General features: G+C 46.6%; 1 protein-coding gene across 2 annotated transcripts in view; it reads right to left on the reverse strand.

Annotated features, from left to right (window-relative positions):
* Positions 1–21935, reverse strand: part of CNGA3 (cyclic nucleotide gated channel subunit alpha 3) — a 41888-nt gene extending 19953 nt beyond the window's left edge. For both annotated transcript variants that reach the window (XM_065929756.1, XM_065929755.1), the window contains exons 1-2: positions 21719–21935; positions 6644–6780 (exon numbers count right to left, since the gene is read on the reverse strand). In XM_065929756.1, coding sequence (XP_065785828.1) covers positions 6644–6744 — 101 coding nt within the window. In that variant the 5' untranslated portion in view covers positions 6745–6780; positions 21719–21935. The remainder of the gene's footprint in view (positions 1–6643; positions 6781–21718) is intronic.
* Positions 21936–23260: the final 1325 nt, after the last annotated feature.

A 23260-nucleotide genomic window follows, 5' to 3' on the forward strand; every position in this document is an offset into this window, starting at 1 on the left:
CGGCACGGGGGGAGCTCACTGCCACACCGTGGCTCCTCCAGACAGTCTCTGCTCAGCCCTGACAGCCAGCAGGTTCTTCTCTCCCTCAGCTTCCCCATATAGAGGATGCATTTTCTTGTTGTTGTTGTTGAAAACACACAGAGTGATACATAAAGTATCTGCCGTTTATTGACTGCTTACTGTACGTCAGCCACATGCATTTTATCACTTAAATCATATAACAACATTATAAGAGACGAAACTGAGGTTCAGGGAGATTAAATAACTTTCCCAAGGTCACATAGCCAAATGGCAAAACTGAGATTTGAATGCCATTCCATTCCATTTCAAAGCCTGCTCTCACCCTCTCATGAATCTGCCTTCTGTATTTTCTAATTAAAGCAAAAGTTGAATAGGACATGGCTGAGGCAGATGGTGACTGCAGCTATGAAATTAAAAGACGCTTGCTCCTTGGAGGAAAAGCTATGATCAACCTAGACAGCATATTAAAAAGCAGAGACATTACTTTGCCAACAAAGGTCCATCTAGTCAAAGCTAGGGTTTTTCCAGTAGTCATGTATGGATGTGAGAGTTGGACTATAAAGAAAGCTGAGCACGAAGAACTGATGCTTTCGAAATGTGGTGTTGGAGAAGACTCTTGAGAGTCCTTTAGACTGCAAGGAGATCCAACCAGTCCATCCTAAAGGAAATCAGTCCTGAACATTCATTGGAAGGACTGATGCTGAAGCTGAAACTCCAATACTTTCTCGACTTGATGTGAAAAATTGACTCATTGGAAAAGACCCTGACGCTGAGAAAGATTGAAGTCAGGAGAAGGGGAAGACAGAGGATGAGGTGGTTGGATGGCATCACTGACTTGATGGACATGAGTTTGAGCAAGCTCCAGAAGTTGGTGATGGACAAGGAAGCCTGGCGTGCTGCAGTCCATGGGATTGCAAAGAGTTGGACACGACTGAGGACTGAGCTGGACTGAGGACGGAGTTCTGTAGCATGCCACTAGAGACGTGACTCTGACTCCCCTAGCTGCACTATGTGGGCATGGTTTTGTTATTACCAAAGCACCTAATCGAATTCTCTCTCTAAACTCATAAGAGACTACTCACACCTCAACCTTATACATATAAGAGACCCTGTCAGGACTTCCCCTGACAGTGGATAAGAATCCATCTGCCAATACAGGGCACATTGGTTCAGTCCGTGGTCCAGGAAGATTCCACATGCTGCAGAGCAACTAAGCCCATGTGCCACAGCTGCTGAGCCTGCGTGCTGCAACTAGTTAAGCCCCATGCACCTAGAGCAACAGCAATGAGAAGCCTGGACACTGCAAAAAAGAGTAGCCCCCACTTGCTGCAACTAGAGAAAGCCTGCATGCCAAAATGAAGATCCAGTGCAACCAAAAATAAAATAAATATTAATTAATTTAAAGAGAGAGAGACCCTATCAGAGGCCCTGATACAATTAGGAAGCTACAATTCCTTTGCCCTTCTAATATTGTGTACCACAAAGCTGGGAATGCATGTTCCAAGGCACCGGGTCAGTTGCAGGAGGAGGAGGCAGGGAGACAAGTGAATCCATCTCTCCAATCCCTGGTTCCAAGCAGCTGGCATGCCTAGGGGTGGGGAGCTGGAGGTGGGGGCAGCAACGGACAGCTGGGCTGGAGCTCTGCATGGCCTGTGTGCCCGACGGTCTGGAGGTGGTCCCCAGGACGAAGGTGTTCTGTTCCCACCAGATCCTCAGGGAGTTCCAGGCACCAGGCAGTCAGCCCAGCATTTCTGCCTAATCTGGTTTCTGCTAACTGTGCAGGAGCACATCCTAAGATGTGCATCCGCAGCAAAGGACTCCATGCCCATGACATCAGAGCTTGTGGGTGAGTGAGAGGGGCAGAACTCACCCCAGATTTCAAAACAGGCCTGCAGCTGGCAGCAGTGAGAGCCAATGCATGTGGCCTGGACCCATGACATCCCCTGGAAGAGGCCGCAGCAGAATGGGGGACCCAGAGGCCTGGATTTGAGTCCCTACCCCAACACCTATTAGCTAGGTGTACTGGGGGCTTGTCACTTACCCTCCTGAGTTTAATTTTCTTGGTCTTCAAAAAGGAAACAAAGGAAAAATTGATTCCATAATGACTTGTTCAAACACCCAAGTCCCAAAAGGCACATTTAGTTGTGAGGAACAGGAAGGGTCTTATATGATGTAAATTCAAGGGACCCTAGGGGCCTTTTTTTCTGGACGCATCTCCCTAATTGTTTCTTGATGCCCAAAGTTCTACCCTGATATCTTTCTTCTAGCTCCAGAATCTCTACCCTTTTTAAACGCTTGGGGGATATCTAAATAATAGCAAATCCAATGAGTTACTCCTCAGAGAAACTGATTTCAGAAGGTAGACAGAAGGGGAAATGGGGTAGGAGGAGAGGAAACAAATGTCTGAGGTGACATGTTGAGTACCCCAGGACACACAGCTACCGCTGAAAGGGAGACCCTTCTGGCAATCACTGCTAGATCAGAGATTCAGAACCTCTAAAGGAAACACAGAGGATGGAGACTGGGAACCAGGCCCCGCCCTGCCAGGAGCTAGCTGAGGACTTGACAGGCCTCAGGCTCTATAGAACGAGCAGATCAGGCCAGGACAACCTGAATAGTTCTCGGTGGTGATGCTACCTCCACAGGAAGAAGCCCTCTGAAGTTGGTAATTAGCAAGAACAAGGACAACTGGTGAAACACAAGAAACTGATTGTTTTGAAAGACAAGGCCATTTTCAATGTGTAAAGCTCATCTTCTGTGTGTATTTATACAGAGGAATTCATGTCCATGAGGTGAGGCTTTTTTGTCACTGGAGGAAGCAGAGGTTCTCATCAGAATGGAAACCGGTAATTAACTTTGTGCTCTGTGGATCTGGTGTCCTCCTCTAGTGACTTAGGGGACATGCGAGTGAACAGAAGTGACCTTTAGAACAAGGGTGGAGAGTAGGACACATTATTTTTCTTCTCCTCCCAAGCCCCGAGGAACTAGAGTGACGGGCAGGCGCTGCCCCAGCCACATGTGACCAGGGAACTGAGGTCACTGCATTTTTGCCTTCAGTCCTGGGGAAGCAGGTGGCAAATGGTTTTCTTTTGTGATAATTGCTTTGGGCTCTGCTCAAGGAGCAGCATGAAGAAGTCTCCTGTTCTGTAGGACACGATCCCCTCTGCCCAACAGCTCATCTCAAGTAGCTACACCAGGAGATTGCTCTGGGGATTGAGGTGTCCTTGTGCTAGCTGTGATTCTCTGCGGCAGGTTCTGAAGTCTTCATTGCATTATCTGCAAAAACATGCCAGAGAGCTCTTAAATAAAATTGAGTCAATGAAACAGATCTAAATAGAAAGAGCAAAATGCAAGATATTTTTATTTCTGGTCTTTTCAAGGTATAAATTTAATTTTTTGTTGTTGTTGTTCAAAGGAAATACGTTGATCCTTCCTTATGGCTCTTCACTAGCAAAATGATCCCAGTGATTTAAAAGAGAAATGGAAACTGGTCTCTAATTTGGTGAAAGAGCTGGGAAGAGAGATGTCTCATGGGACAGGAAAGATGGTATCTTCCCTCTTTGGGGGGCCCTCAGCAAAGGGCCAAGCAACACACAGGTTCCCAGCACAGCTGAGTGACATCACTGAGGATGAAGAATGACTCATATTCAAGGACATACAGTTGTAATTATTTCTCCAAAGACTTTCTAAAAGGATTGGAATTTCAAGGCAAAAATCTATGATTCGTTCAGATTCCATTTCCTCCCTCAAAATAGTGATTCAAAACTTTAAAAAATTTTTGTGACTGTATTAAAAGTCCTTTGCTCAAATATATCTTACAGGGAAAACTAGTCTGTCCATAGACAGATGTTAGGCTATCCTGAGAAGCAGGGGAGGGGCCTGGACGCAGCTTTCTGGCCCAAGGCTGTACCATCCCCAGCGTGAACTCCTATTCTCAATCCTCAGTGATGCTAAGGAACCATTCTGGAAACTTCTGTTAACCCACTCCTGCTTCTGCGAGATAATGCTTCTCATGAAAGAAGCTTTTTTCCCTCTCTCTGTTTGAGATCTCGCTAGTGTTTTCATGGGATTCTGTACTAATCTGTCAACAAGCTCTTACCACGTGTGCTGCTGGGCATGCATGGCCCCCAGTGGGGCTCAGTGAGACTTGGCTGGTGGTCAGGCTGAGACAGCCTGATGTGGACACAGGCAGGAAACGGCCCGTCCAGGTGTCAGGGCAGCTGGGGCTACCGGAGGTCAGAGGGTTCAGAGAAGGCTTCAGCCTGGGACACAGAGAAGGCCCATGGAGGTGAGCATCTCCAAGACCAACAGGGAGCGGTGATAAATGCTTACTGCATGACAGAGGCTGTGCCATGAGCTTTCCTCTGTTTTAACCTCACTACTGCTCTCTGAGGTCAGAACTAGCATATTTTGCAGATGAGGAAACTGAGGCTTGGAGCTGTTGGTCAGCTTTTCAGAGCCAGTTTTCAAACCTGGCAGTGTGACCTTGAGCCTGTGCTGTTGGTCACCACACTGGCCTGGGGATGCAGAGCAGGGGAGGGGAGGGCATGGCATCACCCGGGGGAGAAGGCAGAGAGGACTGACCAAGGGCAGCATTTCAGAGCCCCTGCTGTGTGGTGGACCCATTCTCTGAGTGTGCGTGGGCCCAACCCGAGCTCACAGAGAGGCTCTGGGAAACCACAGGCTCTTCAACAGCCTTCAAACCAGGCGGGGCTTGCTAGTTGAGGCAGAGCCGGGATGAGTCGGGTAGAGTTGGCCCGTGTGGTGGTGGTGTGGGCCGAGCAGGCATTCTGGGCAGGAGCCCCAGCCCACCTGCGGGGCCTGCCTTCTCTTGACTCTCCCACTGGGAGAAACCAGACAGACCCCAGGGAGCCTGGATCCCAGAGATGCCCTGGCTATGTCCTGCCTGAGGCAAAAGGGAGCAATCGGGAGAAGTTCCACGCTGCTTCACATGCTCCTGATCCTGACAGCCTCTGTCCTTCTCCCTGGGGCCCAAGATCCTAGGAGTCTCATGTCTGCAGGGAGCCTGACTTTCTTGCTGTGTGCCATGCTTAGACCTGTTTGTTTGTTTGTTTGTTTAGTTGCAGCATGTGGGATCTACTTCCCTGACCAGGGATGGAACTCAGGCCCCCTGCATTGGGAGCGTGGAGTCTTAGCCACTGGACCACCAGGGAAGTCCCCATTGGGCCTTTTTACCCTTTTATTGCAACCCTCTTTGAAGCAATCCTCTTTGAAGCAACCCTATTTGAAGCCCCTCTTCGAAGCCCCTCTTCAGCCTCTTCTTCAGGGGATTTTATTAGCTCTGATGTGGGAAAGAAACTATTAATACATACCAAAGTTTTAATAGCAGATAACTGTCCTAACAGTGTTCTTTTTCCTTTTAAATAAGGGCAATGCCTTAAGCTAAAGGAAGGAGCCCTCAGTTGTGGAACACAGATATTGACCGTCAGCCAATAGCAGGGAGAGATTTGAGTAGGGTGAGAATTTCTGATGCCCCTGAGTCATATAAAATTTCCTGGGTCTCAGCACCAACTTGCAAGTGTAGGAGGGAGTAAACATCTGTTGTCATGCTTTGAGATTTTCCTTCCTTTGCCTGAATCCCAGAAAGTGGGATCCAAAGACTGCATGAGTTTGCAGTGATAGGGAAACTATTGTCCATCACTCATAAGCAGAGTTTGCTAAGGACCTGGGACAAAGAACCTGGACACAAAGAAATGAAATGTGCATCTGAGAGAGGAAGAGACATATACGGGTGAGTGAGGAGAAATGATAGAGGAGGGCCAGGGCCAGGGATGCAAGGACTGAGGGACTATCGTTGCATGCTTGGGCCTTAGATAATGTGCAATTTTCATGGGTGGGAGAAGTTTTCACTGCTATATCCATGGGACAAAAATAACATTAATATTGAAAATAAAGTTTCTTCTGGTTTAACTCAATCAACTCATTGACAATTTAAGAAGCATCGAAAAAGTCTAAGTCCATCTGTACCAAATAGACACTCCCATTCCCCAATGCTGCTCCATTTCACAGTTGAAGAATCTGAGGCATAGAGGGTTTAGTGTATTTTCCCAGGTCTCCCAGTAAGTTAGAAACAGGGCTTGAAGTAGAGGCCTCAGATTTCTAGGTGACTGCCTATTTCGGACATCATCGATGGTGCTGATGGCTTTGCTGGCAGGACTGGCCCCTTCCCCCAAGTCCATGAGCGTGACTGAGTCCTGACCCTCCCCGGGAAATGAGGGGCAGGGCACTGGATTGGTGCTCCACCCCAGCTCCCAGGACAGTGACTGGTGCAGACAGAGCCTGATAGATGTTTGATGTCCACAAGGGATGGTGTGGCATTGTGGGGATGTTTTTATAGGAATGTTGAATCTGCTGTGTTTTAATCTTCATTTTCATGCCTTCCAAAAGTTACATAATTTTTGGAGCATTTTCCCACATCTCTAAAATGAGAATAAAAACTACTTCAGTGTGGGTTGGGAGGAGTCATGCAGTTAGAAGAAGTGCTGTGAACAGCCTCCCCCCTCCAACCTGTCCTGCCCATAGGCTAAGGCATTCTTTCTCCCCAGTCAAGAGCAGCTATGGGAACAACTTGTTCCAGGTGTGAAGTTAAAGCCCATCCTACCTGCTGAGACCGGTTTCAATGCAATCCAGATCTCTGTCCGTGGTCCTGACCGAGGGGTGTGTTCTGGTGGGGTGGGAGTATTGGGTGCTAATCTTGGCCATCTTCTTGCTGTGTCACATTCCGCCCCAAGGTGGCTGCTGAAACATGAACATGAAACAGATACATAGTCAGAACGAGGAAGTAACTGAACACCCAGCTCGTTTGGGAGGGCTGCTCCCCAGACAAGCCTTGGCACATATGTCCTCCTCCATCTCTCTCGCAACTCCTGCCACACTGTGTTTTAGTTGGCTCTCTCTGGGTTCTTGTTCCCATTCAGAAGCACAAAAAAGGTCTTTTACTCCTTTGTATAAGCTGCATGCCAAGAACTGCTCAAAATTAAATACTGATCAAACAAATGAATGAACTTGGTATCCGACGTAAGAAAGCGAAACCCTCATGATTCTCTTCAATGATGCAGTGTCCCTCTTAACTCTGACTTTGTGGTGGCTCAGTGGTAAAGAATCCACCTGCCAATGCAGGAGACACGGGTTCAATCCCTGATGCAGGGAGATTCCCACATACTGTGGGGCAACTGAGCCCGGGTACCACAACTACTGAGCCTGTACTCTAGAGCCCAGGAGCTGCAACCGGGCCCACATGCTGCAAATACTGAAGTCTGCACCCTAGAGCCTGTGCTCTGTGACAGGAGCAGCCACTGCAATGAGAAACTTCGTTGCCTCACAGCAGTGAAGATCCAGCAGAGACAAAAATAAATAAACAACTTTTTAAAAAGTAAACAAAAAAAGTCTGGCTTTGTCATTTGCCTATGTTTATCTTAATAATTTTGCACATTTTATAGCTCCCTCAAATCTTGTTTTAAAACAAAGCATAAAAAGCCTAAATACTTGACATTTATAAAAACCTTTACAACAAGATGTTCAACCCAATACACACTTCATCTCATTTAATCCTCAAAATAACTTCATCAGACACATACAATTTCTGTTTCTATTTAAAGATGACTAAATTGAGATCCCAGTGCTAGAAATCTGACCATGAATACTCTCCCTTCAAACAAACAGTGGAAGGTGCTCCTCTGATTGATGAGAAAAAAAACTGAAGTGAGTGCACAGCTAGCATGAGGGAAACAGAGACAGATCAGTTGCATGATTTCTGATCAAAATTCTGCAGGAGGAAAATAAATTGCTGAAGATAGTTTCTTTGAGGCAGATGAGCACAAGCTCTCTTGAGCAGCCGCGTGGCTTAAGTGTGTCAGAAGTCAGTTGAGACCACTCCAGAGAAAAATGGTGATTTCCAGAAATAGCCCAGTGGCTCACTCCAGAACTAAATTAATTTCATATCCAAAGGAAGGTCAGTGCAGGGAGCCCAGAGCACTGCACCAAAGTACTCAACAGAGATGTGGTCAGTGCTCATCACAAGTTACTCAGGGAGGGGAAGCTACTGGCTTAGATAGTCCTGGTTCATCTCTGAGGTTTGATAGCTTAAGTCCATGATTTAATTAAAATATTATCATTTTCTCAATAGATACAAAATGTTTTTTTTTTATTTTGATTTTTTTTTATTTTTGAAAACTGTGTTCATTTATGTAACTTAGTTGCTGGCTAACCACAGGAGATACAAAGAAATATAAAACAAAGACAGTTCTCAAGGATCTAAAAGTGGGGCGGATGACAGATACCAAAGAGTCCTGGTTGTATCAGGAGCTTGGATTCTACTCTAAGCCCAGCAGGGATGTGGTCGGATGTGTCAAGGTTATTCTGGCTGCAGCGGGGAGGATATATTCAGGGAACACGAGCAGCTAAGTGCTGCAGTATATCAGGGGAGAGACCATAGTTGCCTGAACTAGGTTTGTGGTAGTGAATCAAATATAATAAATTTAAAAACTGAATGGATAGGAGCACGGGGCCATGGTAATTGATCTAGGATAAATGAGGGAGTCATGCTGCCACGACTGCGAGGGAGTGGGGTTGGTGGTGCTGCCCACTGGGGCGGGGACTGGGGAAGGAGGAGGGCAGAGGAAGAGAACGTTCCCGTTTGAGATATCTGCAGGTACTGTGAAGCCAACATCTGAAACAAGAATCCCCCATTAAAGAAATACGTCTATAATTTGAAATCCTCCGTTCCGTGAGTTTTGAGCTGAGCCCTGGCTGTACGCAGTTATGTGCCAGGCAACACACTAAGAGCTAGGGTTTTGTTAGCAAACAATATGCAGCTTTGTCCTCAGGGAGCTTACAGTGGGATTTAGAGAACCTCTTAAAGAACTCTGGGACTCTGTCAAAAACCTATCAAAATTGCTCTTTGTACATTTCCAGGAAAATTGTACCAGACGAAGAAAAATCTCGATGCCCCCAGTCTGGCCCTTTCCCTGAACCACCCTCTCCACCCTGGGCTCAAACCCTGACCCGGATACCAGTGAATGGAGGCAGCACTTCTGGACCCTCACAGACCTGCCCACTGTCGAGAGCTCCTACATGCCAGGCACAGGGTAGGTGCTTGTGTAACACTGTCCTTTAACCCGCCCAGCTGCCTCCCTCTTCCTTCCCTTTTCCAGTGAAGAAACTGAAGAGGGGAGCAGCTTCCCTAATGTTGTTGCTTGCGACCTGAGCCAAGATTAACAAAAATCTGATTCCAGCGCCTGATAGTGTAAAGTCTCTGGGTAGAAAAGAACTGGCATTATTTTTTGGCCTAAGCAGTAGGGCCCCTGCCTGGGGGTCCCATTCTTTAAAGGACCCACTCTGACCACTTTCCAACCACAGCCCATGACCAAGGGGCCATGCCCACCCAGAACCCTGCCCCCTGCCCTAGGCAATGCTCTGGATGCCCTGGACCCCCAAATTCTCTGCCCAGCAGGCTGTGGACTGGCTCTAGAGCCTGCTGGGGCCTCTTCCCAGGCCTGTCTTCCTGAGAAGTGTGTCAGTGTGCATGCCCTTAGACTTCCAGGTGGCTCAGGAGGAGCTGTTTGTGAGGGAGGGTTAAATGGAGCTTGGAGGTGTGGGCAGAATACCCACATGCATGTGTGAAAGTCCCCCCGCCCCGTGATTTGGGGTAAACCCAAAGGGAAAAGAAGGGGGCAAACCACGGATGGAGACCGGAGATCAAATCTCCCCATGCTGCCATGTTCTGAGGCCACTGTGACACGTGTGCAAACCCAGAAGTGCTAGATTGCAAACCCTCCTTGGGCAACCCTTGGCTGATAGAACCCAGAACCAAGGATAGATATTCCCCTCTTTTGTCCCCTCAGGAAGACAATTCAGACCTATATCCTACAGGGCTCTTTGGAGAAGCCCTTGAAGGGTCTAACCAGTTGCCATAGTGGTGATTAGCTTGATAATCTACACTTGGGGTGTTTCCCCCTTTTTTCCTTGTTTTCTCTTCCAAGACTCTTACTTCTCTTCCTTGGAACCACTTTCCCCAAAAAGCTGGCTGCCAGTATGCTCTTACCTAAGATTCTGTGGGTTCTTATGGTGAGAGGAGCGAATTACCTCAACTCAGAATGTTTTTTAGTTATTTAGATATGATAAGTGGCCCTTGACCCAGACCTCTCAAGGGTTAGAAGTAATCTAATTTTCTTTTTTAATTCTGTGTTCTTTATCCAGGAGAACGAGGTTGGGTGGGACAGGGCAAAATGTACATAATTAAAGGAAAATGTTAGTTTAAGATAAATCATAAGATCTTTCCCCCCTAATTGTTTCATAAATGTCATAATGGTTATCTTTTTAAAATTACTTAAAAGAATAAGGGTCAAAACAAGGTCTATATAGTCTGATTACTTGATGTATCTCTTTGGTATTTTAAAATCTAAAGTTTCTATGCATTTCTCTTCTTTCTTTTTATGGAAAAAAACAAAACTGCTTGTACTACTGAATTTCCCACAGTATGGATTTTTGCCAATTCCAATTTTACAATGTTTCCTGTAAATTGGTAACTGTACTCAGGACGTGGTTAAATTTGGGTTCCATATTTTTTTTGCAACAATATTCCTTCAGGTGATTTTAGCAGCCACTGGTGATCATTGATTCATTAGGAGTTGCATATTGGTGATATTCTACCATTCCATCTTCACAAATTAGCTGAAATATTCTTAAAAAAAAAGAAAATTTGACACTATTTGGCTGCTCAGTAGTTTGACTCATACAGGAAAGGCAGGTACATGCATGCTAAGTCACTTCAGTCGTGTCCGACTCTTTGAGACCCAATGGATTGTATAGCCTGCCATGCTCCTCCGTCCATGGGATTCTGTAGGCAAGAACACCATCATGGGTTGCCGTGCCCTCCTCCACGGGATCTTCCTGACCCAGGGATCAAACCCGCATCTCTTAGGTCTCCTTCATAGGCAGGCAGTTTCTTTACCACTAAAGCCACATGGGAAGCTCAGGAAAGACAGGATAAACATTTAATTCTTTTCCATTAATACCAGCTTTTAAGCCATGATAACCCAAGTGATTCCCCAACTGCCCAAGTGCTTTCACATCTCTTGGCCCATAAACTCTAGAACTCATAGATGAGATCATGAAATTAAAACCAGTAACACTGAGGCTCTGTTGAGAATGGAAACCACCATCCTGCCAGGGTTCCCTGAGTGTGGGACACCTGCATATCCATCATTTGTACATCCTCAGGAACCTTAAGAGGTAATAGTGAAGCTGATTGTGGAGGTGAGGAAATGCAGGTCAGGGTCTCTCTGACCCTGAAGTTCGTGTTGTGGTTTGTTTTATAGTATCACACGCATTGCAGGAGATTAGAAGTGCACAAATATAATTTTAATTTTCAAGCGTGGGAAGAAGATACATCCTACCAACTACTAGGGTGACCTTGAAGTGGATCCCAGGTGTGAGAGGTTTGTGATCATCTCCCAAATCCATTTGTGTTTTCCAGGGCTTGACTGGGGAACTTAGGACAATTCTTTTTTTTTTAACAGCATCACTAAATCCAACTTGGTTTCTTCCCACTGACACACTTACTGATTCTTCCAGTGTGCTAAACATTGCACCTGGCCCTGAGGAGCATGAAGATGAAGAAAACAGGTCCCTGTCGTTGAAGACACAAATCTGCATGAGGAAACAGGCATGTAAACAGCAGTGGGAGGAAAGAGAGGTGCTGAAATGGAGACAGAGGTGTGATAGGAAGTGATGCAGATGGCGGGGGACTAATTCTGTCTTGGGACCACTGAGGTCTGAGGAAACTCCTTATGTGAGGAGCAGCCACCGTAATTATTTAACATTATTCAACATCTACCCCGTGTGAACCACTGTGCTATGCACCTTTAAGAATTTGATTGTCTTTTGTGCATAGCTCTAACTCTCTCCACTGTTCCTGGCTTGGACATCTAAGTAGGCAGGAATCTAACAGCTTGTCCAGCTATTCTTGTGTTTTTCTCATTCCTTTATTAACTCCAGAAGACTTAAAGGAGTTAATAAACTTTACTTAAAGTATTTTATCCTCCAAAACACCCATCATGTACTCATGGTAGGTAATAAAAAGTAGGTGGCATAAATGGTGGAAAATCCAGGTGAGTAACTGCAATGATGACAATGATAATTACAACAGTATATTTATTAGCATTTATTCTTTGCCTGGTAGTGTCCTTGATAACTTGTGTTAAACTCATTTGATCATCCTAACACTTCTGTGAATGAGTCATGCTGAGCATTTACATCCTATTTAAGAATGGAGGGGAATTTATGAGGGAGACAGCATGTAAGGCACAAAGGAAGTCAAAACATGTAAAGCCCTATTTTTAAAATTGAAATGTGCTTCTGAAAAAATATCTTGGTCCCCACTTGTGATGACTAACTTCTCATACTAAAAAAATATTGTCTATGTCCTGTCCTCTTTTTAATTCTGGCTTAAACATGAAAACCAGTCCTGGTTCCATGTGTGTCAACTGACACATTGTCATTTTCCAAAACCAGGACGAAGCACACCAATAGAGAGGTGTGAGGCCTCTGTGAACGATCATTGTCCTAGGTACTGACTTCTGTTCAATCAGGGTCTGGCAGGTCTAATCAGTGAGGCAGTAAGTCTGGACACAAGGCCACGCCAAGCAAACGGGAATCCCAATCAGAGGAGAGCCCTGCAGGCATGCTGGACGGGCACACTTGGCCCGGTTTCCGTTTTCTCAAGCTGGGATGGACCATTTTTACCACTTAGGGTCTTTGATCTTCTCAGAAGTAACCTGTCTCGGCTTCTGCCATTTCAAGCCGTCACAACTCAACTTACCTAGCATCACTCTGGGCAAAGTACTCAGCCAATTCTCAGCAAGTGTGAGGTTGGGCAGGCCCATTTTGTCAAATTAAGCTCCAAAGATAAGTTAGTAACTCCCACAAAGTCCTTCTAATTGCCTTTCCCTTCTTTCTTGCTTCATCTGAGAACTTCAGGGTAGAAGGGAAAATCTCTAATGCTGAACCACTGAATCACTCAGACATGTGAGCCGGCCACAGAACAAACACAGTGACCAGAGCAGACGTTAGTACATGAACTCAATGATAAGGGTTTTGTGTTTTCAAGCAATTCCCTGAGTAAAATATATTTTGTTTGAGACAAATGACTTTGGAAAGACAATATAGGTGGTCATGTGTACTGTACTAAGAGAAAGGAGAGCTGGAGTCTCTTTTCAGCTCAGCCTTCAATTTGGGCATGTGACCTAGCACTTTAGTTTCTTCATCTAATAATGGGACATAGACTATGGCACATAGATGAAATCTTCCACAGAAACCGAATTCAAAAAACATTCACTTGTAGTGTTTTATTTAAATGTTTGATAATTTTTATAAAGATAATCAGTGGGATATAAGTTAATTTTGACCAAAATATCCAATTAATAAAGTTAGGTAAGGAACACATATCAACCAATGCTATCTCTATTCATTAGGGGTTTTAAAATATTTAAATATACATTTTAAAAACCCTTAAAATGCAGGTAGAATACCTTTGGGAACCCTGTGGAACAGAGTTACAAACCAAGACCCTGTAGATTATTAAAGGGCCTCCTGTTTCAGAATTTTCATGATGGGACAAAACCCTACAGTGCAAATACCATACCTGATAGTTCTCTCCTATTTGCTATGAATGTGATCCTATATGGAGGGGATTCAAAAACAGGAAGGGGAAGCAACTATGTATAATGTCAATATTCTCTGGACATGGCACAAGTATAAACAACTTACATATCAGAACTTAATGTGAGAAGGTGAAAATTATATTAATAGGCAAAGATTTTAATAACAAAATACTAGCAAACCAAATCTAGTAATACATAAAAAGTATCTTATACCATGGTCAAGTGATACTTATTCCAGGCATGCAAAGTTGGCTTATCATCCAAAATTAATCAGCCTGGTATACCATATTGGGCTTCCAGGGTAGCTCAGCTGGTAAAGAATCCACCTGCAACGCAGGAGACCTGGGTTCAATCCCTGGGTCGGGAAGTTCCCCTGGAGAAGGGACAGGCTACCCACGCCAGTATTCTTGCCTGGAGAGTCCGCATGGACAGAGGAGCCTGGTGGGCCACAGTCACGGGGTCGCACAGAGCTGGCTGCAGCTGAGCACACGTAGCACAGCACACGCACGAACAGGTTAGGGTGAAAGCACGTTCACCTCAGCAGGCTCAAGGAAAGCGCTTCACAAAGTCCAACGTACCTTCATGCTGAAACTATCAATAAACTAGAAGGAAATGTCCTCAACCTGATTGAGGGCATCTACAAGCAACTCATTTCCAACAATGGTGCCAAGACAACTCAATGAGGGAAAGAATAAATGGTATTTTAATCAAATGTTGCTGCTATGTAAAACAATACATACCATTCGTAAAAATTAATTCAAAATAGGTCATAGACTTAAATATAAGGGCTAAAACTATAAAGTTTCTAGAGGAAGACATAGGAGTAAATCTTCATGACCTTAGGTTAGACAGTGGTTCCCTAGCTTTGACATCAAAAGTACAATGGACTAAAAAAAAAAGATTGGGCTTCATAAAAAATAAATAAATAAATAAAACCTTTGTGCATCAAATGACACCATCAAGAAGTAAAAAGGCAACCCACAGAATGGAAAAAATAATTTAAAATCATATATTGGTAATGGCCTTGTACCCAAAATATGTAAAGAACTATTACAATTCAATAATAAAAAGATAAGTAACTCAATTAAATAATGGGCGAAGGACTTGAATACATATTTCTCTAAGGAGATACACAAATGTTCAACAAGCACATGAAGAAATGCTTAATATATTTAGTTACAGAGAAATTTAACTCAAAATCATGATGTCATTTCACACTGCCTAAAAAGGCTATAATTAAGAAATAAACAGACAATAACAAGTGTTGGTAAGGATGTGGAAAAGCTGGAATCTTCACACACTGCTGATAGGAATGTAAATGGTGTAGCCACTTTGGAAAACAACTGGGCAGTTCCTCAAAATGCTACAAATAGTCACCATAAGGCCCAGGAATTCCACTCATAGGCAGATACCTAATGAAAATATATGTCCACACAACTTGTATTTCAATGTTCATAGAAGCATTATTCATAATAGTCCCCCAGTGGAAACAAACTCAATGTCCATCAACTGATAGCTAGATAAACAAAATACGGTGCATCTACATAGTATTATTCAGGTGGGATTTCATTTGGCAATTAAAAAGGATAAAATATTGATACCTGCTACAACATGGATGAACCTTGAAAACATTATACTAAGTAACCAAGCCAGACACAAAATGCCACATATTGTATAATTCAATTTGTATGAAATGTCCACAATAGGCAAACCCATAGAGACAGAAAATAGATTAGTGGCTGCCAGGGACAAGGATGGGAGGAGAGTTAGAAAAGTAAATGTCTGATAATGGGTGCAGGATTTCCTTTTGGAGTGTTCAAAAGTGTTAAACTGCAACCTGCAGAGGGTGGAGTTCTCCCGCTTCTGAACTCTATGCATTTCTATAACCCAAGCAAAGGGCAGCTTGCACATATCAGCTGTAGATTTTCAATTCCTGACTGAGGAAAAAACCTAACAATGTTCCCCAAACAGGAAGAGATTTAGGGTGAAAGAGAATGCACTGAAATTGTAACAATGTTATCAATTCTATTACTTAACCACCAAACAGAGGCTTGCCACATGCCTGGAAAGTGTCTTGGGCTTTTGCAGAGATGATTCAAAATTCATGGGACTCTGGTTTCCTGAGCTTTCAGTTCAGTTCAGTTCAATCGCTCAGTTGTGTCAAACTCTTTGCGACCCAATGAATCCCAGCACGCCAGGCCTCCCTGTCCATCACCAACTCCCGGAGTTTACTCAAACCCATGTCCATCGAGTCGGTGATGATATCCAGCCATCTCATCCTCTGTTGTCCCCTTCTCCTCCTGCCCCCAATCCCTCCCAGCATCAGGGTCTCTTCCAATGAGTCAACTCTTTGCATGAGGCCAAAGTACTGGAGTTTCAGCTTTAAGTGTACTCAGTTTCTAAATGACTACTTTGCAATAAGATTCAGCTGCTCAGGCTGAGATTCCAAGAAGATGAAACTACTTTCTAGATGTTGCTAGAGCTGGTGAACCCAGATCTCTGTAGCCAGCCTTATAGATGCTCGCTGCAGAATTATGTCTGTTCCTCACCACACACACACACACACACACACACACACACACACACACTTACTCACAGTCATCAAGGCCAGGCAAAGGACCTCCCTTCTTTCCCCAAGGACCCATTTCCAAGACTAGCTGTAGGCATAGGAAATAAAGTATGTATTTCCTCTTAATTAACTTTTGGGATATGGTTATAATAGTACACTGTCATTATAGTAAATTATAAAATGGTTGTATCCAACTTTGAGCACTTGCCATACCAGGCACTGTGCTGAGAAATTCACTTCAATTGCTTCATTTCTTCTCCTAACAACCCAATGAGGCAGATAGTATAACTCCTGCTACCAATTTGCACATGAAGAACCTTGGGCTCAGAATGGCTAACACCAGTTATTGTTAACAATGGCTATTTAAAGTCACCCAGTGGCAGCACTGGGGAACAAAAGTTTGTTTGGGTTTAACCCCTACACTAGATTATTCAAGATGGAATGTGTGAAATTCCTCATAGAACAAAAGAGGGACTCCTCTGGTGGTCCAGAGGTTGAGACTCCAGGCTTCCAAATCCCTGGTAGGGGAACTAGGATCTGCATGCTGAAGCCAAAAATAAAAAAATAAAACAGGACAAAAGAAGTGCTTTGGGGATGAGGTGAGGTCCAGGGTGCGGGCCATGTGAGAGAGGACGCAGCATATCCAGGGAAGAGTTGATACTAAACTGTCCTGAATGGCACCCTCCCATTGGAGCCTACTAATCACCCAGCTAAGACTCCAGACCTCCCTCTCCCTCACTTTCCTAGATCTACTGTCACCAAGTCCTCTATGTTATCTGTCCCTTCTGTTGCCTTCCATTCTTCCATTCACTAATTCAAAAATAGATTGAGCCCTAACCATGTGCCAGGAGCGTACCAGGCAGTAGGGGTGTGACAGTGAACAATCCAGAAGCAGCTCCTGGCCTCTTGAGTTCTGCTCCCACCTTTGTCCAGGCTCTTGTCCCACTCTCCAGGATTGTCAAAACAAATCCACCCATGCCTCTTGCTGTGGAAGTGCAGAGTCCTAACCACAGGACCACTAGGGAATTCCCACACAGTAGTTCTAATCACGTCATTCAGAAACTTTTAGAGGTGGCTTATTTTCTCCAGCGTGTAGCTTTAGCCTGACAAAGATTTTTTGTAACCTGGATCATATTACCTTAAAAGTGATGCTCCATTTAAACCAAATCACTCACCCTCTCCTTAAGGGTGGCATGAGTTTTCTCATCCCACTTACTAGCATAGAATGTTCACCAAAGCCCACTCTGCACTGGCTTTTATTTCTCAGTCCCCCTTCCAGAGCAGCTGAGGACTGAGTGGCAGGCTCTGGCCAGCAGAATCCCCCGTTGATGAAGTCCCTCTGCCCCACCAAGCCTTGGAACATCAGACATTGCATAGGCAATACACTAAGCTGCTGAGACGTTCTGAATCTATTACTGAATGCAAGTTTATGTGCCAGAAACACAGTGAGACCAAGTAATATCAAAACCAAAATGTTGCAGTTTGGAGCAGAGAAAGGTTTATTGCCGGGCCATGCAAAAAAACAGGTGGCTCATGCCTTAAAAATCCCAAACTCCAGGACTTCCCTGGTGGTCCAGTGGCTAAGACTCTGTGCTCCCAACACAGGATACCTGGGTTCAATCCCTGGCCGGGGAACTAGATCCCACATGCCGCAGCTAAGAATTCACATGCTGCAACAAGAATCAGGTGCAGCCAAATAAATAAATAAATATTAAAAGAAAAAAAAGAATTAAAAAAAAAATCCCAAACTCCCTGAAAGCTTTCAGTAAAGCCTTTTTCTAGGAAAGGTGATGGATGGGTGCAGTGAGTTGTTGTAAACTTCGTGGAGTCACATCCTTTGTTCTAGGGGTCAGGTCACGAGGCTCCTGTAAACCTCCACCAAATCCACCAAACAAACATAGTAAAGCACAGAGAAGCCTGGCGTGCTGCAGTTCACGGAGTCACAAAGAGTCGGACACGAATTAGCAACTGAACAACAAATGTTATTCTCTGTTCTGAAAAGGAAGGGCAAGGTCCCAAGACTCAACTCTCTCCCTCTGATGCCCTGGCCCTGGCTAAGGCGGGGTGGGAAGGCAGGGGGGTAGGAGGGTAGGGTGTGTGTGTGTGTGGGGGGGTGTCTCTGCTGGTGCCCTTCACCCTGCCTAGGAGTGTTCCTCCAACACCCAGTCTTGGTTCCTCCTGCCAGCACCCTCAGGGCCAGGGCCCCAGACCCTGCTCGGCCATCATCACTGGGTGACCCGAACCCAGCCAGCCCCCAGGCTTGTCATTTAACCTGGAGAGAACCATTTGTATGGGATCTACAGGAATACCCATTCCAGCAAATACTCTTCAAGTCAGTTCCCGGATCCTGACGACCGCCCTTGGTTGAAAAGAGCCCCAGCCACAGAGGTGGACCTGAAGTAACCATGTTTAAGTTCCTTGAAACTTAACCCTCACCTCCGGCCACTTACTAGGGATGGACAACTGATCTATGCTGGACCGAGTTTTGAAACCTGAAGGGAGAGACTGAAGCTGGCTGAAGTTGGTACCTGAATGGCAGTGTCCACATACTCCAGTTGCTGAGGCCTCCACAGACTCGGACCTTTGAAGACCACCTCCGCCGTTAGAAGGCCACCTCTACCATTAGATCGTGGAGGCAGAGATGGAGGAGAGGTTCCCAGGGCGGCGGGGCCGGGGGCTCTGGAACTACAGAGGACACAGCCCTCAGCCTGTCCTGGGACACCCAGTTCCCCCAAGGGCCCCCAGGCTAGAGGATCTGGAGGGTTGTGGGGAGAAGGCTGCCATCCACTTCCCACAGCACCCTCTGCCATGACGGCCACTGTGAGGGCGACCGTTGGCAAGCGAGCAGGCCCTCTAACGGACACGCTCTGGGCCTCACGCTCAAGATCTCGCGATAATTGTCGTGAGCTAACGGCTGCGCTCTGCCCCACCCATCTTATTAATATGTCTCCCTGCTACCGCAGGGCTAGCCGGTGCAGAGCCAATTCATGTCTTTGCGCCCGGTAGTCCCTCTGCCTAGAGAGACCTTTCCCCTCTTGCTCCTCAGTTGAAATTCCTTAGTTTCTACTCCAGTATGGCCTCCCCTGGGGTGAAGGGGTGGCGGTGGTCTGTCATCCCCACCTCTGTACTCTCCGGGCACGATCACTTCTATTTCAGCCCAGAGGGGAGGCCATCTCTGCACCGTGATGTGCGGAGACCGGGGCTGTATTTGTTTAGTTAATTCTCTCTCCCACAGGGCTTAGTCTTGCGATTTGTACTCAGGAGTAAGTAGTCAGTGAGCAGCAGACAGGAGTTAGGTCAGAGCGAAAACCATTTCCCCCCAGCCTCATTGTAACAATTGGAGGATGAGAATGAAAGCTGGACCCATCCCAACCTGGAGGCCACAGGGATTAGGGTTTCAGGTGAACAGGCAGCTAGGCGGTGTGGGGGCGGGGCGGAGGGTGAGCGCCGGCAGCACCTGATCATCGCCATCCCTCTTCCACAACTGCAGGAAACCCTCAGCCTGAGCAGGATCTGGGGGAGCTACTACTCAAGAACCTCTGCAGCTTCCAACTGTTTACCTCCTGGGAACCATGGCGATGGGAAATTGGTCGTCATGGCAACCCCATTATTGACAAGACGCTGCAATCGCGGGCAGATAGTGAATGAGGACAGGAAACGCATTAAGTACAGAAGCATCAAAGGCAAGAGGCACAAGCAGTCCTGGCCAAAGTCCCTGCTAAAGTGACTGAGATCTTGCAGAACTAGTCACCCAAAGAGCATCTAGTGACCCTCTCCTGGCATCCAGCACCCATCGAGGGCCCCATTTACGATGGAACAGAGGCGCCACATCCTCTAATAATTCTTCCACTAGTTCAGTGAAATCCTAACGCGCTTCCCTGACTCAGCAGAATTTCCAAGAATCCGAAACTTGGGCGTACAAGCTTAGAGCTAGTGGCTGTGACTGCGGTCTCCTCCCTTCTCCCAGCCTGACTTTCCAGCGCCCCATCCAGTGATTTCTCACTCAAGTATGTCACCCCATGCCTAGACAACGATATCAGTTGTAAATTTTTATGAATGAAAGTGTGTGCGCGCGCGTGGGTGTGCAGGTTGGTAGGCTGGAGGGCAGGTCCAGAGAGACTGAACTCTCTCGGAGAGAGCCTGAATCCAGGTCCGGAGCTACTGCCCCAGTGTTGGAGGTACCAGGGGAGGTGCCGACCCCAGCTTCGCCCCTCTGGAAGGTTTAGGGAGGCGCGCCCACTATCACGATGTCGGGTTTCCTGATCAGGAGTTGTGCCGGCGGAACTCCTCGCAGGCAGCCCTCCACCGCCGCGGAGACCACAGACCCGGGTTTTCTTTGCTGCTGCCCTCGTCATCCTCGGCCACATCCCGCGTCTAACTAGGGATACCCACTTCAGAATGACAACGTTTAAAGTCTCAGCAACAGCATAAGATAAGGCAGCTGTGAATTGGGGGATTACACGGAGAGGAGAATGAATCGGCCCTTCCTCCGGTCGTCCAGCCCTTGCCCGGGAAGGCTGAAGCGCAATGGGTTGCTGGCCGCGCCCCTTGAGGATTGGGAGTGGGGACGGCGGCTGAGCTGGGGAGAAAAACCTGAGGATGAGGACAGAGAGCCCGTGTGATTATCCGCTTAGGGGATTGCTAAGGATCAGAGGACCCCCCGCCCCCACCCCTTCTTGCTCCTAAACGCTAAGTCCCTTAGGCCGGAGCAGCCAAGATCTCGGGTTATGATTTTATCATTTAAAAAAAAAAAAACAGAAGTGACTGTTCACTCCCCCAGAGAATTTTAATTCTTTGCCTCTTCCTCAGCCCACCTGCCTCCGGATCCTCAAGGCTGAGTAGGGTCCAGCGGAGGCAGTCCCCCGACCCCCGTCCGCGTTCCCCTTGGCTCCTGCTCCCTCCAAGTCGTGGTCACAACTTCCTCAGGAGCCGCGCACACTCGGGGAGACAATCTGGAGCCCGGGGAGAGAGGCGGCCACGAGCCTCTACTAGGACGGACGGCCGTGAAGGAGGGGCGTCCGGGTACCCGGGATCTTGGGGAGGTGTCTTGGAGGTGGTGTCAGGTGGACATCCTTTTGCTGAAGGAGCCCAGGTCCTTTTGCCTCCAGCCTCGACGGCTCAGCCTGACTTGGCCCAGCGCGGCGGCTGCGGGACGTGAGTAGAAGGGGGTGCGATAGATTTAGGAAGCAGGGACGGCTTCTAGTCCTTTGATTGCTGCTGGAAGGATGTGTGTGCCCGGGTGGGAGCAGAGCTGGCCCTTGCTTCTTCCCCTTTCTCCCCTGTTTCAGCACCGGGGGCTGCGGAGAGCGCCGCGCCCACCCGAGGGCCCCGCTACCCTAGTCCCTTGAGCGCATATCTTTAATCCACTTTCATACTGGAGTCTGCGTCCCCCGCGCACCTCCCACGCCCCAAGAATCACCAGCTCAAGAGCCCCTAAATTCCTTACCCCACCAAAGTTTGAGCTCGCCGCGGCGCGCCTGTGCCAGGCGGAGCGTCTCTTCTTCGCTCTGGACAGCAGCTCTCGCCTTGCTCGCTCCCACACGCTCCAGCCCCAGGACCCTCTGCTGGCAGCGGAAGGAGCCGCTTGCCTCTCTCTGCGAAAGTCAGGTGAGGCTCTGCAGCCTCAAAGGCGGTCCCGGAAGAGGCCGAAGCCGCTCGATCGCGTCGCGCGGTGCCCTCTGAGGCAAGAGGGGCGAGCCAGGAGCAAGCAAGCAGCAAGGTCCGTCTGTCAAATCTGGACTCGCTCCTAACCGCGAATAGCCTTCTTGGACTCTTTCCTGGTATTTTGTTTTTTGTTTTAAAACTGGTAGCGTAATTCACACTGCATGAGGACACAGCAGAGATCTGGGAGTTTGAAGTTTAAAGGTGGGAATATATCCCATTAAACTCATTTACAATCTTAGGGGGAGAGTTTTAGAAACAAATGTCTCTTGGGGATATGGTGTATTCTCTTTGCAGAGTTTTGGTTTCCTTCTATCACACCAGACAACAGATTCCCTGATCCAAAAATTAAAACCCACCAGTCCAGCTGGTATTCACTGCCCACTATAGAGGCCAAAGGTGCTTAAACTCTTTTTGAAGAAAAAAACTTTTAGCAAAGCCTCCACATTTCTGCAAACTCACTTTCTCCACAGAAGGCATATATCTGACCCACACTTCAAGGATGAAGACCTAATCTCACCTTCCATTCACTCTCCAGTTCTGGATGAACAGGTCCCAGGGGGAGTCCAGCTTTCTTGTCTGGGACAAGAAGCCTCTGGGTTCCAGGTTCCCATAAATTAACCCTTACAGGAAGAAACTCTGAAGGAGCAGATCCCCTCAGGAGTCTGAAAATCAGAGGCTTCTCTGAGGACTTGAAGTACATGGCATTTCCTGAACATTCCTATCAAACTTGTCTATTCATGGAGCAAACTGTCTTCAGAGGGACAAGCTTTCAAGTTCATGCAGATTTGAAGGGAGAGATGAAGTGTATCCTATTCACTGGAGAAGTAATGAATTAGACGTATGTTCACACATTTATCTTACGGAAGGGACACAAAGCCTAGGGAAAAAAACTCCCTTGAAAAGTCAGGCTAAATTGTTCAGATTCAAAGGATTTTGATTATAGGAAAACAAATGAATGGAAATGGTGCATCAATAAAACAAAGGTGAAGCAACAGAAGATGGAGAAGAGAGTTTTTGTTTGGTCATTTGGGCTCCTGGAAGAAACCTGAATTTACCACAAGAGAAAAAAAAAATAATTCATGAGACCATGGTCTCCTTAGCCCACAGAGTCTCCAACATACATCGTTTACCCTGGGCAATTTTTTTTTTTTTTACAGTCCTTATTATTGAGAACTGCTGCATTTCTTCTAATCCCTGTGATTTACCATACAAATAAGAGCTGTTTCCTGTTGGCTTGTCCTCAAGGAAGACAGGAAGCAGGTGGTTATCCTCTGTCACCCAAAAATATTTTAGAGCTTTTAAAGAAACTTGAATTCTGATTTTG

This window comes from Muntiacus reevesi, chromosome 3, assembly GCF_963930625.1.
Source record: "Muntiacus reevesi chromosome 3, mMunRee1.1, whole genome shotgun sequence".
Lineage (NCBI taxonomy): Eukaryota > Metazoa > Chordata > Mammalia > Artiodactyla > Cervidae > Muntiacus > Muntiacus reevesi.